General features: G+C 52.9%; 1 protein-coding gene across 1 annotated transcript in view; it reads right to left on the bottom strand.

Annotated features, from left to right (window-relative positions):
• The window catches only part of usp43a (ubiquitin specific peptidase 43a), a 133,218-nt gene that overhangs the window by 108,612 nt on the left and 10,111 nt on the right, over positions 1–14,495 (bottom strand). The window contains exon 2 of the mRNA XM_064324135.1: positions 10,022–10,189. Coding sequence (XP_064180205.1) covers positions 10,022–10,189 — 168 coding nt within the window. The remainder of the gene's footprint in view (positions 1–10,021; positions 10,190–14,495) is intronic.

Here is a 14,495-nt window from a genome sequence, read left to right as displayed (position 1 = left end):
TGTGTCAGGAATGGTTAAATTTCTTGTTTATCCTGTTGTGTTTATTTTTGGCATTTGTCTTTGCGTTTGTTTTCCACTCATATGTATTGAGGCTTCTTGTTATTTTGAAATAATAGCCGGTATTTTGTGAGCGAAGTGCCTATACGGGCTCTGAGTGGTTATAATAAAGGAGTATCAAAGGTCATTCTCTCTCTCTCTCTCTCTCTCTCTCTCTCTCTCTCTCTCTCCCTCCCTCCCTCCCTTCCTCCCTCCCTCCTTACCTGCCCTGCCCGGTGGAATCTAAGGCATTTCAGAAATGTCACCGGGGTTGTAATCGGATTGTGGTGAGTGTTCGGGTGGGGGGGAGGGGTGGGATGTGTGGGCGTGGCCTGTACGCATGTTTGATGTAACCTGTGAGTGGAAGTACATCGTCTGTGACCGTGGCCCTTAGGGTGGGGCCCCTGCTCCCCCCACACACCCTCAGGCTGGGCCCCTGCTCTCCCTACACTGGCCCTGAGGCTGTAACCCCATTAAACTCACAGTATACCTATATTATCATTAATGCATTTACTTTGTGTCCTACACGCGGGATGCAATATGCAAAAATCTAATAAAGTTAACAAAATTATATCATGCTGAAAATCATTTTGTGGAACACAGCACTTCCAAAAGGGTTGCATCATTAGTAAGACCAGTCACTCACCAGCAATATTAGATGAATATATATATCTTAAAAATTTTCTCTTTTTTTTACCACAAATCAGTTATGGATGAGCACTTCACAGATTAAAATATCAAAGGTGGAATCCATGTTTCTGCCAGCAAAGGAAGTGCAGCAGCATCTGAAGACTAAATTACTGAGTCGGTTCTTTTAAGCACTTTTACTCCAAGGGCCTTTTCTGCCTGAACACTCTGGGTGAAAAGGCCAGTCATTATCAGCGTTTAAAATGGAATAGTGCATACGCAGCACGCTCAGCGCGGTCTCCCTGGCCCGTGCTCGCCGCTGTCTGGAAGGGAAGAAGCCGTTCGGAGAGGCCAGCTGGATTCCTTTCACCGACCGCAGCGAAATCCGCCAAAAATAACAAGCGTGAGCTTTGACAGAAGGACCGGGTTCGACATGACGAAATCATCACGGGCTTATTCAGAACAGAAATGGGGTAAAAAAAAACAAAGAAAACCTTGTCAGCAATGGCAAAGTGTTCTAACATTGCAGCCAATTGCTCTTAGGTGTAAAATACATGTGGAAGGAAATATTTTAGCACGCCCCCCCCGCCCCCCCCACGGAGCTGGTAATTGGTGGCGATGACAGGTCCCGTCGGATCACACCTGCTTCCGACAACCTCCCCCCCGTGCTGAGAGCTCCCCCTCTTTTCGTCCGCTCCTGAGTTCCGCTCCTCCGCGGACAAAGAATCCGAAGCGGGGCCGCGTCCCTCTCTCCGCTCCGGGCGGAGGAACCGGAACGGCCGGTCCCACCGCTCGCGGGCTTCTTCACGCGATCCGCACATCACGCCTGGCGGCTCCGGAAACGTTCGCGATTTCGCGACGCGTCGCTTAGCGGATGCTGTTAGCGGAAGCGGCTCGCGTGAGGACGCACGTCGCGCGGTAAGCAAACGCCGCAGGAGCTGGAGATGCGTCGAGCTACGGCCAGACAAGCGCTAAAAACCGTTAAGGAGCACGTCTGAAGACCTGCGCGATAAGGGTCAATTTTTCATATAAACCAAATTTGGGGGTTGGGGACATCCCGTCTGCAACGTAAGCCAGGCATGCTGGGATACATGCCTGAACTTGGGTGTGGGATGGGAGACAATGAGAAAAAGAACTGTGCACCACCAGCATAGCAATGATATTAAGTACCGTGAGCAGGACTGTTTCGAGAATGGCAATGCAGGCTCCAGAGCTCCTCCACACATGCAGGAAGGAGGACAGCATTAGCAGAAACAGACGTACGCTACGTGTATTAATTAGCCAAAACAAGCTCTCAAGTTATTCACAAATTCCCCAATGGGACTTTGGTCTTGTGTGTTCAAGATTCAGATTTCACAGTGTCACGTCGAAGACCTCAAATTTGTGAAATAATCTAACTAATTAGGCACATCACACAAGCAATACTGGAAGACAGAGCAAATCAGCATTCAATTAACATTTGCCCTTAATTTCGATTTAAATCAAACTTTCCCCACATCCTCGGTTTGACGAATTAGTTTTTTGTTATTTCTGAATTCAAAAAACTTTTGTTATGATGAACTTCTTTTTGCTTTTAACTGTTCATCAGTTAAGGACAAATGTTAATTGAATCCCACACTACGTTTAAAGAGAGTGTATCAACATAAACCAGAAATTAAGACTGGGTAATAACTTCAATGTACACAGAATGATGGGCCAGTACAAAACAAAAACATTTACTTGTTCCCAACTATATTTTGTCTACTTTACAGCACAAAGTACAATCCATTTTGTCTTGGCTGGGCATTACTGATAGAAACAACCGGCCAAAAGGCAGCAAAATCACATCATGATATTGAGACAAAGCCGTGTGATTTGTGTACAGTATATGTGTATCCCTTACACTCTCTTATTTGCTCTTTACTGAAAATCCAGTGAAATCCAGTGAAATCCAGTGAAATCCAGTGAAAGCCAGAAAGGAGACCAGTGCATTTAAATCTCGGACGAAGGCAGGGGCAAACGCTGATCCCGGTCTGTGTGCACAAAGCACTGCTGTTCTAATGATGATACAGGCTGGGGGAACACTGGCAGGAACACACACAGTATGACCCCACCGTAGTTCATTGGGGTTAACCAGGGAAACCCAGGCAGAGCTGCTCTCCTCAGCACCTCAAATGTCACACCATCCTGACATCCTGTCTTTTTTTTTCATTTTCTTTCACGTTTTAATAGCCACTTCAGCCTCTTCAGTGTGTAACTCGCCGTCATCATTGCTACGCTACACACGCCGTGTCTGTGATCCCGCTTTGGCGAAGCAGCACATTGCGTGCGGTCACAGTAATTCCCACGGGCTCTCTTCAGCCCCGAGCCACAGGCTCCGCAGAGCAGAGACGGAGCATCACCCTCCTCCTCGGCGACGGCGAACCTCTGCCGCTCCGCCGCCGCTGACCTGACCCCACGCGACCCCGCTCCCAGGGGCTGTTAATTCGCTCTGCGGGGCAGCCGGAGAGCCCGTAGCCGCGCAGCAGCAGCGCTACGCTAGTGTTAGCAGGACATCGGCAGCACGTCCGGGCCCAGGGGCGCTACGCTAGTGTTAGCGCGGCATCAGCAGCACGTTCGCGCTCAGCAGCGCTATGCTAGCATTAGCACGGCGTCAGCAGCACATCCACGCTCAGCAGTGCTACGTTAGCATTAGCACGACATCAGCAGCACGTCCGGGCCCAGGGGCGCTACGCTAGTGTTAGCTCGGCGTCAGCAGCACATCCACGCTCAGCAGCGCTATGCTAGCATTAGCACGACATCAGCAGCACGTCCGGGCTCAGCGGCACTACCCTAGCGTTAGCGTAGCATCAGCAGCACGTCCACGCTCAGCAGCGCTATGCTAGCATTAGCACGACATCAGCAGCATGTCCGGGGTCAGCGGCACTACCCTAGCGTTAGCGTAGCATCAGCAGCACGTTCGGGGTCAGCGGCGCTATGCTAGTGTTAGCACGGCGTCAGCAGCACGTCCGTGCTCAGCGGCACTACCCTAGCGTTAGCGTAGCATCAGCAGTACGTCCACGCTCAGCAGCGCTATGCTAGCATTAGCACGACATCAGCAGCACGTCCGGGCTCAGCGGCACTACCCTAGTGTTAGCATGGCGTCAGCAGCACGTCCGGGCCCAGCGGCGCTATGCTAGTGTTAGCATGGCGTCAGAAGCACGTCCGGGCCCAGCGGCGCTATGCTAGTGTTAACATGGCGTCAGCAGCATGTATGGGCCCAGGGGCGCTACGCTAGCATTAGCGTAGCATCAGCAGCACGCCCGGGCTCAGCGGCGCCACCCTAGCGTTAGCATGGCGTCAGCAACACGTCCGGGCCCAGCGGCGCTATGTTAGTGTTAGCGTAGCATCAGCAGCACGTCCGGGCCCAGCGGCGCTATGCTAGCGTTAGCTCAGCGTCAGCAGCACGTCCGGGCCCAGGGGCGCTATGCTAGTGTTAGCGCGGCGTCAGCAGCACGTCTGTGCTCAGCTACGCTAGCATTAGCATGGCGTCGGCAGCACGTCCGGGCCCAGCGGCGCTATGCTAGTGTTAGCGCACGTCCGGGGCGCAGACAGCAGCGCAGTCTGCCGGGTTCACCGCGAGGCCGAGGCCCACAGGCCGCCTCCCCAGCGGGCCCGCGGCGCTCCGGCTGCACCCATCTATTATTCACACCGCGGCTGTGATCTCTCGCGTCTTTCAAAAGCCCGCCCGTGTAAGGGTCAGGGCGCTCGACGCTCAGCGGCGCGCGCGCCGGCGACAGGAAGCAGCGTCAAAAAACCACGGCGTATTCGCGTTTCGGAGACGTCTCTCCGTCCCGGGAGCGCGAGACATCGCACCGCTGTTCGCTGGGGGAGAGGAGCCTGCCGGCGATCGTCACCTGACAGGTTTTGAGTGGCGGTTGGCGCACAAAGCATTAACCACAGCTCGAATCACTACATTTAATTCGCTGCAATACCCAAAGGCCCGCACTTCAGCTTCTCTGAGCCTGAAATGTAGACTTTTCGCCAGTGATGTACTTTGATGTTTTTTGACAGATTCTGAAATAATTTATGTTTTTTTTTAAACAGTGCTTGACAGTTTTCCAGGCTTGTAAGAGAAAGCGCTCCTTCATTGTTCACTCTGAATACCGTGCTCTGTGATATTCCACATCTCATTTCCGGGGTTCATAATTCAATTAAGGGTCTGAGTGGGATGCCATCGTATCAGTGGCGTGTGCCATTGGCACTGCCAGCGCAGCTTTAACGACGAACCACTGCCTGTGAAACACAGGGGACTGAGCCTCCTCAGGTTACTGACAGGTCAGCAAGCTGGTGTCCTCTCCCACAAAATCCCTCACTCACAGACGGCTTTCAAAGCTCTGGTTACAACCGCCCCCCCCACCCCCCCCCACCCACCACACCACCCCACACACACACACACACTCGCACCATTTAATAATCTTTTATAACAAAGGAAACTGAAAGCAAAGCTCTCTCCTTGAAGCCCTGTTTATTTTTAGTAATGGCCTTCAAACTCGCTACTCGCTTGTGAATGCTTTTTTATACAGCCATTACCTTGATCAATTAAAGTTGTTGAAAACGTGTGGTTAAGTCCTTACATAACTTTTACAATCAGTACTTTCACTTATTCCAACAGAATGCAGGGTTGGCTGTTTTGCTACATCTTTGAGCTCTTCATTTTTAGTTTCAGCGACCAGGCGTCCACACTTTCAGCAATGAGGACCCCAATGATTTCACCTGTCAGTCCATAATTTCATCGATTTAAAAATGTATCTCTTTCTAACAGAATACAGCATTCCATACAGCACATTAAAGAAAAGGAAATCAGTCGATGCTCTGAGTTGGATGTGAATAGGGAGCATTAATTTGCCATAGTGCGTTTCGCTATTTCTGACACAATGTGACCTTCGGGGGATAGATCATACTTCAAAAGACATTAAGCGTCTAAATAAGTAATAATTAACCGCTTTTTTACTATTCCGAAGTTGCAAGTATAGCTGGAAGTACAACCTGCACAGAAAAAGGCTGGTTCCCAGGATGGAGTTTGAAAAAGAAAAACATGACACCTCACATTAACCATGACCAGCTTGACCAGTCACTCTTCTCTGTCACTATGAACAGGCCTGCTTCCCCTCAACACAACTCAGCATGGCATCAAAACTCAAAGCTGGAGAGCCCAGTTTCTGAGTCCAGGTATGCTTAAAGTGAAACAAAAACTTCAGCTGAATTGAACTGCGCTGATTTCCCCTCGCCTGTACGAATAGATATATGGTTTATTTGTCCTCAAGGAGGAAATTCTTTTCCACGGTAGGTACATACATAACACAATAGACATACAGAATTATGCAAAATACCGGATTTACAGGAACACTTAATTACAGGGTTGTCACACAACAGAGACAAAGGCATGGATTAACACTCTCTATACACCACTGACCGGATTTCTTGTAACTCAGGAAATATGAGTTCAAAAAACCCTGCTCAAGCGTACAGATACCTCACCAGGGAACTGAACCTGCAACCTCCTGAGGTACAAGCCCCACATCCCTAAAGGTGGCACAGCACTGCTCCGGGGGCTGTGGGGCTACGCTATTAGCATTTGAATGCTCACTGAAACCGAGAGGAACGGCCGTGCCGCCACGGTCTGCAGGGGAGCTGACGGCGCTAGCTTTCGCGCTACGCAAGTACAATGGGCTAGGCCCATAGACCGTATAAAAAATAGGGTAGGCCCCACAAAATGACTTATGTCATATACCTAAGTGTAGTATTCCCATAAAACACTGCTGATTCAAACCCACAGCCTCCTGGCAACAGCCCAAATTCCTGAATCATTGCTCCGCATGGCCCTGGCCCAGCGGTTGTGTCACACACACACACACACACACACACGTTGCCGACGTGACAAACTAGTCAGTGAGGCAGTCTCGGTCGGCAGCACCAGATCTCTGTCTCACCGTGAGCCGCACGGAACCGCTCCGGGGAGGACGCGGGACCTGGGGGCGCGTACAGTAACTCCAGCGAAATGTGCTCATCGGTACCGAAGGGAGAAGCTGAGAATGAAAGGATCTGACACTGCTCCACCAGGCCCCAGCTGCGCTCACAAAGAGTTCCGTGACTCACTCACGCTGAAGAGGCTGAGAGATTCAGAGCTATTTGTGCGCCATAAAGACTTCCCTCATTATCATAGCCAAAGAGGAGGCTATTAAAAGCACCAATAAATACTTAATTAGAAGTTTAATTTTCTAATACTGAGGGCAGTGACACGTAGAGTTCAAAGAGGCAAGCCATGAATTATGAACCGCGAACATCTCTGCAGTCTTGCCCGGAGATACGAGATTAGAAAACTGACACATATCAGCCATTTTACCTCATACAGGGTCATACAGGGTCATCCTAGTATATGGGTACCTCCAGATACCGCTGCTACCGCTATTTTCAGCTCATCTCTCTTACCCCCAGCTCATCACCCTCACCACCCTCTTACCCCAGCTCATCTCTCTTACCCCCAGCTCACCACTCTCTTACCCCCAGCTCATCACCCTCACCACCCTCTTACCCATCTCTCTACCCCCAGCTCATCTCTCTTACCCCCAGCTCATCTCTCTTACCCCCAGCTCATCTCTCTCTTACCCCCTCCAGCTCTCTCTACCCCCACTCTCTCTCTTACCCCCAGCTCATCTCTCTTACCCCCAGCTCACTCTCTCTTACCCCCAGCCATCTCTCTACCCCCATCCTCTCTCTCTTACCCCCAGCTCACTCTCTCTTCCAGCTCATCCTACCCCCAGCTCATCTCTCTTACCCCCAGCTCATCTCTCTCTTACCCCCAGCTCATCTCTCTTACCCCCAGCTCATCTCTCTCTTACCCCCAGCTCATCTCTCTTACCCCCAGCTCATCTCTCTTACCCCCAGCTCATCTCTCTCTCTTACCCCCAGCTCATCTTACCCCAGCTCATCTCTCTTACCCCCAGCTCATCTCTCTTACCCCAGCTATCCCTCTACCCCAGCTCACTCTCTTACCCCAGCTTCTCTCTTACCCCCAGCTCATCTCTCTTTCCCCCAGCTCACTCTCTTACCCCCAGCTCACCACTCTCTTACCCCCAGCTCACCACCCTCTTACCCCCCAGCTCATCTCTCTTTACCCCCAGCTCACCACCCTCTTACCCCCAGCTCACCACCATCTTACCCACAACTCACCAGCCTCTTACCCCCCGCTCATCTCCCTTATCCCCCAGCTCACGACCCTCTTACCCCCAAGCCCACCACCATCGTACCTCTCCCCAAAGCATTGTGAGCAAAGAAGACAGTATCTCTAACGTAACTTCACACACACTCTCCTGTCACACAAAGATATTAACATATTCCATTTCCACATAAAAAAAAGACCCACAATTCTATGAATACACACAGAACTGAACACAGCGCAGACGGGGCGAGCGGAAAAACCCCAGGTCGCCGATGGCGACGGCTCCTCCTTTATTCGAGCCGGCCCTCTCAGCGTTGGGAGAGCCGAGCGTCTCTCCAGCGTGACAGGGTCTGCTGAAAGCCGAGCGGCTGAGCGAGCGACAGACGCTCGCCGGCTCACGCGCTCTCGCTCGCGCTCTCCTGAGGCATTGTGGGAAAAGGTGGCCCGTCGGGCGGGGGGGCGGCTCGTTAAGCGGGACGGGGGGGCGGCGCTCATTAATTCAGAGCGGCGAAGGCTCCGGCGTTTAGTCTGGTACATGAAAGCACCTCCCCCCCCCCCCTCCTCATCCCACTCCCCCCCCACCGCGAAGCCGCGCGCGGAGACGACGCTAGCTCTCTTTATCCGCTTTTCAAACCTCTTTCTTCTCCGGAAGACAGGCAGCGTTCGGGGACGGGGTATTTAGGCCCGAATCCCCAGCAATAAACACCGTGTAATGATCTGCGATATTCCAGTAAAAATAAATAAATAAATAAATAAAACTCGGCCGTCTGTAATCCGAGGTTCGGCGTAGAGGCGGGTTGCTGTGAGAGCAGATGCAGCTCATTAACAGGACGCCAACGCTCACTTGTCCGAGCATGACTTGAGATTCCACGCTTATGCTGAAACACAGCTGGAAAACAGCTCACGCGCCCTCTACAGAAACCGGGGAAGACCGAATCCCCCTTCCCTGCCTCCAGTGTCCCAGTCACAGGGGGGCCATCCCTGCCTCCAGTGTCCCAGTCACAGGGGGGCCATCCCTGCCTCCAGTGTCCCAGTCACAGGGGGGCCATCCCTGCCTCCAGTGTCCCAGTCACAGGGGGCCATTCCGTTACAACAAAGCGCTACGCATCGGTGCGTTCGCGCGTTACAATGACAGCGTGAAAAACCCCCCAGAGGAGATGAGCCAAGCGCTGGAAACACTTCCGCCTGACCACTTCACCCAAATCACCTGCTCTAAGCCTCCATTTAACCCAGCCGCTCTAATCTCGGAAAGGAAAACTGCGACCCTGCGTGAATTAGGTACTGCTTTATCAAAGCACTGCGGTCGGACATGAGTGCACTCGCTCCCCGCTGGAGACTCATGGGAGGTGTAGTTTCAAAGCGAGCACAGCTGGACAAAGCACCACAGCCTACACCCCACTTTTTAATGAACACCTCCTAGCAAACTTATAACAACACCTTAATATATAACAAAGCTAACACTTTTAAGCACACCTTCAGCTAACACTTTTAAGCACACTTTTTTAAACGAGTGCTTTCTGACACCAAACACTTCTAAAAAGCAGGTCACAGTCCAGGGGGCCTGTCCAGCTCTTGAGTTCAGATAGAGCCCCCCTCCCTCCCAGAGGAAGGGTCTGAGCACTGGGTCACACACACACACACACACACACACACACACAGAGGAGAGGAGGGGTCTGGGCGCTGGGTCACACACACAGAGAGTGGAAGGGTCTGGGCGCTGGGTCACACACACAGAGAGATGAAGGGTCTGGGCGCTGGGTCACACACACAGAGAGTGGAAGGGTCTGAGCGCTGGGTCACACACACAGAGAGTGGAAGGGTCTGATCGCTGGGTCACACACACACACACAGGGTGGAAGGGTCTGGGCGCTGGGTCACACACACACACACACACAGAGTGGAAGGGTCTGATCGCTGGGTTACACACACACACACACACACACAGAGGAGAGGAGGGGTCTGATCGCTGGGTCACACACACACACACAGAGGAGAGGAGGGGTCTGATCGCTGGGTCACACACACACACACAGAGGAGAGGAGGGGTCTGATCACTGGGTCACACACGCACAGAGTGGAAGGGTCTGATTGCTGGGTCACACACACACACAGAGGATGTCCTGCACGGTAAGGAGCGCCCAAGCGCCTCCTTCAGACACGCCGCCTGCCCCGGCCTACCTTTCCCGCAGCTTTGATCTTGCCGTGGCTGTTGCCGCCGCCGCCGCCGCCGCCGCTGGAGGAGGCGCTGGCGTCCTCGTGCATCCGGTCCAGCAGCCACAGCAGGAACTCCAGGGCGTCCTGCTGCGAGTTCCCCCGGAACTGCGAGCCGTACTTGGACACGATGCTCTGCGGCGGGGAGAGAGAGAGAGAGAGAGAGAGAGAGAGAGAGAGAGAGAGAGAGAGAGAGAGAGAGAGAGACACAGGATGCATCAGCGCTCAATGCCTGCCCATCGTGCTCCGCCAGTCAAAACAGTCTGCGCCGGTACCCTTTCATTTACGGGACGAGTTTAAACACGCCGGTTTTACCTGCCCTCTGTGATGTTACATTACATTACATTACAGGCATTTAGCAGACGCTCTTATCCAGAGCGACTTACACAACTTTTACATAGCATTTTACATTGTATCCATTTATACAGCTGGATATATACTGAAGCAATTCCGGTTAAGTACCTTTGCTCAAGGGTACAACGGCAGTGTCCTTACCCGGGAATCGAACCTACGACCTTTCGGTTACAAGCCCAGTTCCTTACCCACTGTGCCACACTCCGTCCATATTGTTGCCAGATGTGCAGAAAGCACAGAGTCATTTGCATAAGGATTACCTCACAGCAGTGCATAACACTTCAGTCTCATCCCACACATTCCCTATCTGAGGTAAGCAAAGAGAGCAATTTGGAAATGTGTGAGCCTTGTGCACGGTACCGAGAAGAGGACACATTTGTTTGATGCTTAGCCTGCCAATGATGAGAAGCCGGAGCAATTTCAGTTCCGTAAAATGCATTTTAATGAAAGCACCTGTACCCAGCCGGGAGTCCAAAACGAAAGAAAATAAAAAATCAGACAGTGGACATTTCCTCATAACGCACTGCACTTGGGAGGGGGGGGGGGGGGTTTCAGCATGAGATGAGCAAACACAGCCCCTCACTGACCCCCCCGCCCCCCCCAGCGCCTCACTACCCCCCTCAGCTCCTCACAGCCCCCCCAGCCCTCACTGACCACCCCACCCCCACCCTAACCCCCCAGCCCTCACAGCCCCCCCAGCCCTCACTGCACCCCCCAGCCCTCACTGCCCCCCACCCAGCCTCCTCCCCCAGCTCCCACTGCCCCCAGCCACTCATGCCCCCCAGCCCTCACTCCCACCCCCCACCCTCACCCTCCTCCCCCCCACTCCTGTCCCTCCCCCCCCGCCACGCCTCACCCCCCCCCCAGTGCTCCCAGCTCAGAAGTAAGCGCCAGTCGAAGGTAATCACAGCAGAAAATGTTTAAGCCCCCCAGAAAACAGGCCCAGATGACGGCTGACCGTGTCCGAATCTCCAAAGCAGCACTCCCAACAACTCCTCCAGCCCCCAGCAATTTCACCCTCCGTTTTTCCCCGGCCCGCATTCCTCCTCCAGCATCCTCCACACCGAATTAGGCTCCCTTTGCACCCGCACGCTATGCAAATGGAGAGGGGAGGGAGAATTTCAATGCGATTTTAAACGACTGCTTTCGAAAGCCCCTCAGGAACGGGCACAGGGAGGCTTCCAGTCCACACTCGCCCCCACACTGAGCGTAAAGGGAAAATACCCCCCCCCCCCCCCCCCCGATGGGCTCTACAGCGTGTGGCTCTCCGTGGCGACGATGTCTGAAGCTGGCATTTATTTTCATTACAAACAAAAATTTTGAGCGTTGCCGTGCAGCTATCGGCTGAAATAGCATCTGCAGTGTGGGATGTAATTTTAAAGACTCGCCAGCTCTCCCGATGCCCTGAGGCGACTGCGAGCATCTGTCTGTAAATAACCGTGTTCGCCCGGCGCTCCGCGAGGGAGCCATGCTTTCCCCCTTAATAAGTGAACAGGATGTGTGAAGCGTTCCCCCCCGTGTAAGAGAGAGAGAGGGACGGTTTTTCAGGGGCTGCCTCAGCTGCCAAAAAAAAAGCAGGGTGCATTCCAGGCTTCAGCAGCACAGTGTACGCGCGCACGACGGCTCCTGAACTCACAGACCTCCCGTGAGATTATAAAAGATTACAAAATCACATCACAGGCATTTAGCGGACGCTCTTATCCAGAGCGCCTTACACAACTTTTTTTTTTACATAGCATTTTACATTGTATCCATTTATACAGCTGGATATATACTGAAGCAATGCAGGTTAAGTACCTTTGCTCAAGGGGTACAACGGCAGTGTCCTTACCCCGGGAATCGAACCAGCGACCTTTCGGTTACAAGCCCAGTTCCTTACCCACTGTGCCACACTCCGTTCAAAATAAAGACATTTCACATTTAGGTGAAATCAGGGGGTCTCCTAAGGCTCTCAGGCTCGGTCCCGAAGCTCAGTGTCACGTGGGGCTTAATCCTGGGTGTCACCCAAAGGAAACACCAACGTAAAAGAGTTTAAACATTTAGAACTATGCGGTTGTTCCCTGCACTTGGACCGGTACTTCTCTCTAGGGGTTTCGTCATACTTGTTCCTGGTTATGGTTATACACTTTGTTGTACGTCGCTCTGGATAAGAGCGTCTGCCAAATGCCTGTAATGTAATGTAATGTAATGTAATATTATAGGGTGACCGTGTAGGATAGGAACAGTGCAGGCTACATCGCAGTAAAAACAAAATCTACATGGTAGATAAACACGAGTGAGACACATCTGCTGGTAGAAGCACAACTCAGTGTGTGAAAATATGAGGGACGAGGTACGAGGCTGCTCTGGCAGTCCTGTCTCCGGCAGTGTGAAGGGACCGCGTCTCCCATCCTCAGATCTGTCTGAGAACAGATCCGAAAAATAATTCCTTCAGCGTTTTCAGGTGACGGTTTGCTGCTAATCGTTCACAGGTGCAGGAAGGTGTTATGTGCTGTCTCACAGCGTAACAGCGTACAGCTGTTTATGTGAAGTGGGGAACGCACAATGAAATGGGGGCGGAGCCAAAATAATGGCAATCCTAATTCCGTTATATGTGACTGGATAAATGAAGGAAAGCATTCTGCTGAATTAGACATCTTGTAGTTGCGACGGGAGGCGGGTGCCGCTGATACCCTCACAGCTGCTGGTGAAGTACCCCTGACAGGACTGCAGATTCACAGTAGACATTGTATTCCTGCATACCAAAACATCTTTCTGATATGTAAATGAAGATATTGCATACGTGTATAATGATAAATAGCCTATTTAGAAACACTGTATATTATTGCAATATCTGTAAAGCTGCTAATGCCATTATGTATTAAGATAACGAAGCCGTATCGTTAAATTAACTGAATTGTGGTGTACAAACTTCACTTACAGAACATCTAGAACTAGCATCCTATTTTCAGGATATTAAATTTCCATAAATAAGGGCAAAGGCCGGTGTTAGTTTGACTGGTGATGCAGTTCTCTCCGTAGCGTATTAGAAGGCCTTGTATAAAGGCGCAGTGCGCTGGTTCAGGTGTGCTGAAGCATATGGGCTCTCGGCAGGGTCAGGGCTGAGGAGGTCTGAGAGGCCGTCCGGCAGGCGTCCTGGAGAAGGTGCGCCGTTAGCCGCCGGTGATGAATGTGGAGCGGCGTCTGCCAGGCGTCTGCCAGGGCACTGCCCGTCTGCCAGGGCGATAATGAGCAGGGTGGCAGACCAGGCCCGGTCACGGGGCCTTTACCAAAGGGTCACGACCGCGCCCGCTGGCGCTCGGACAGGGCAGGGAGAGGAGGAGCAGCGGGCTCCGCGGCTAGGTTAGCTCCGCCTCCGCGATGTCACCCCGCCGCGCCCTGTCCTCGTAAAACCCCAAAACCCAAAAACCCTTTCCTCTCAGGACCGGCTGTCGCTCCCCCCTGCGGGCGGAGCTTCCCCGCGCGGCTCAGGCTTCCGCGTGACACAGCGGTACAGCGGTATGGCGGTATGGCGTCTCCTCTAGGAGGACAAGGGCGCAGTCCCGCTCCCCCCGCTCCTCCCCGCTTCTCCTCCTCCTCCTCCTGGAGGCGCCGTTATCGCTGTGCCGGCCTGGCTCTGAGACTGACAGGCAGCAGACGCTCTTCCCCGGCGCTCATTTAAAAAAAAACCGCCGCGCCGCGCCGCCAGCTCCTAAATATAAACACGGCGGCCCCCCTACCTGCCGCAGCTCGTTAGTTATCCCCAGCACGACGGGGAGCACACGGGGGGGGGGGGCTAATCACTCACTGCTCTATCACCCCCCCGCACACCCGAAGGTGTTTTTTTATAAAAAAATAAAAAAATAAAAATGAAACACAACAACCTTCAGCGTAGAGCGCTCTGCTCACGCCGGGAGAACCCCCAGGGCCCCTGCCCCTGACTTTGGGCCCAAGGTTGCCCAGGGCAGGGTGAACTCCGGCCCCCAGCGAAGAGCGGATCCTGTGACATCACCTTGCACGGTGGCTCCCGGGGGGGGCCGGCGAGGATAAGGATCAGCGCTGCGCAAGACTGCGCAGACTCTCCCACTGCACGGGTCCTGTCCGTCCA

The sequence above is a fragment of the Anguilla rostrata genome, chromosome 2 (genome assembly GCF_018555375.3).
Source record: "Anguilla rostrata isolate EN2019 chromosome 2, ASM1855537v3, whole genome shotgun sequence".
NCBI classification, from domain to species: domain Eukaryota; kingdom Metazoa; phylum Chordata; class Actinopteri; order Anguilliformes; family Anguillidae; genus Anguilla; species Anguilla rostrata.
Note: the sequence above shows the minus strand (reverse complement) of the source record. Positions and strands in the feature narration are given on the sequence as shown.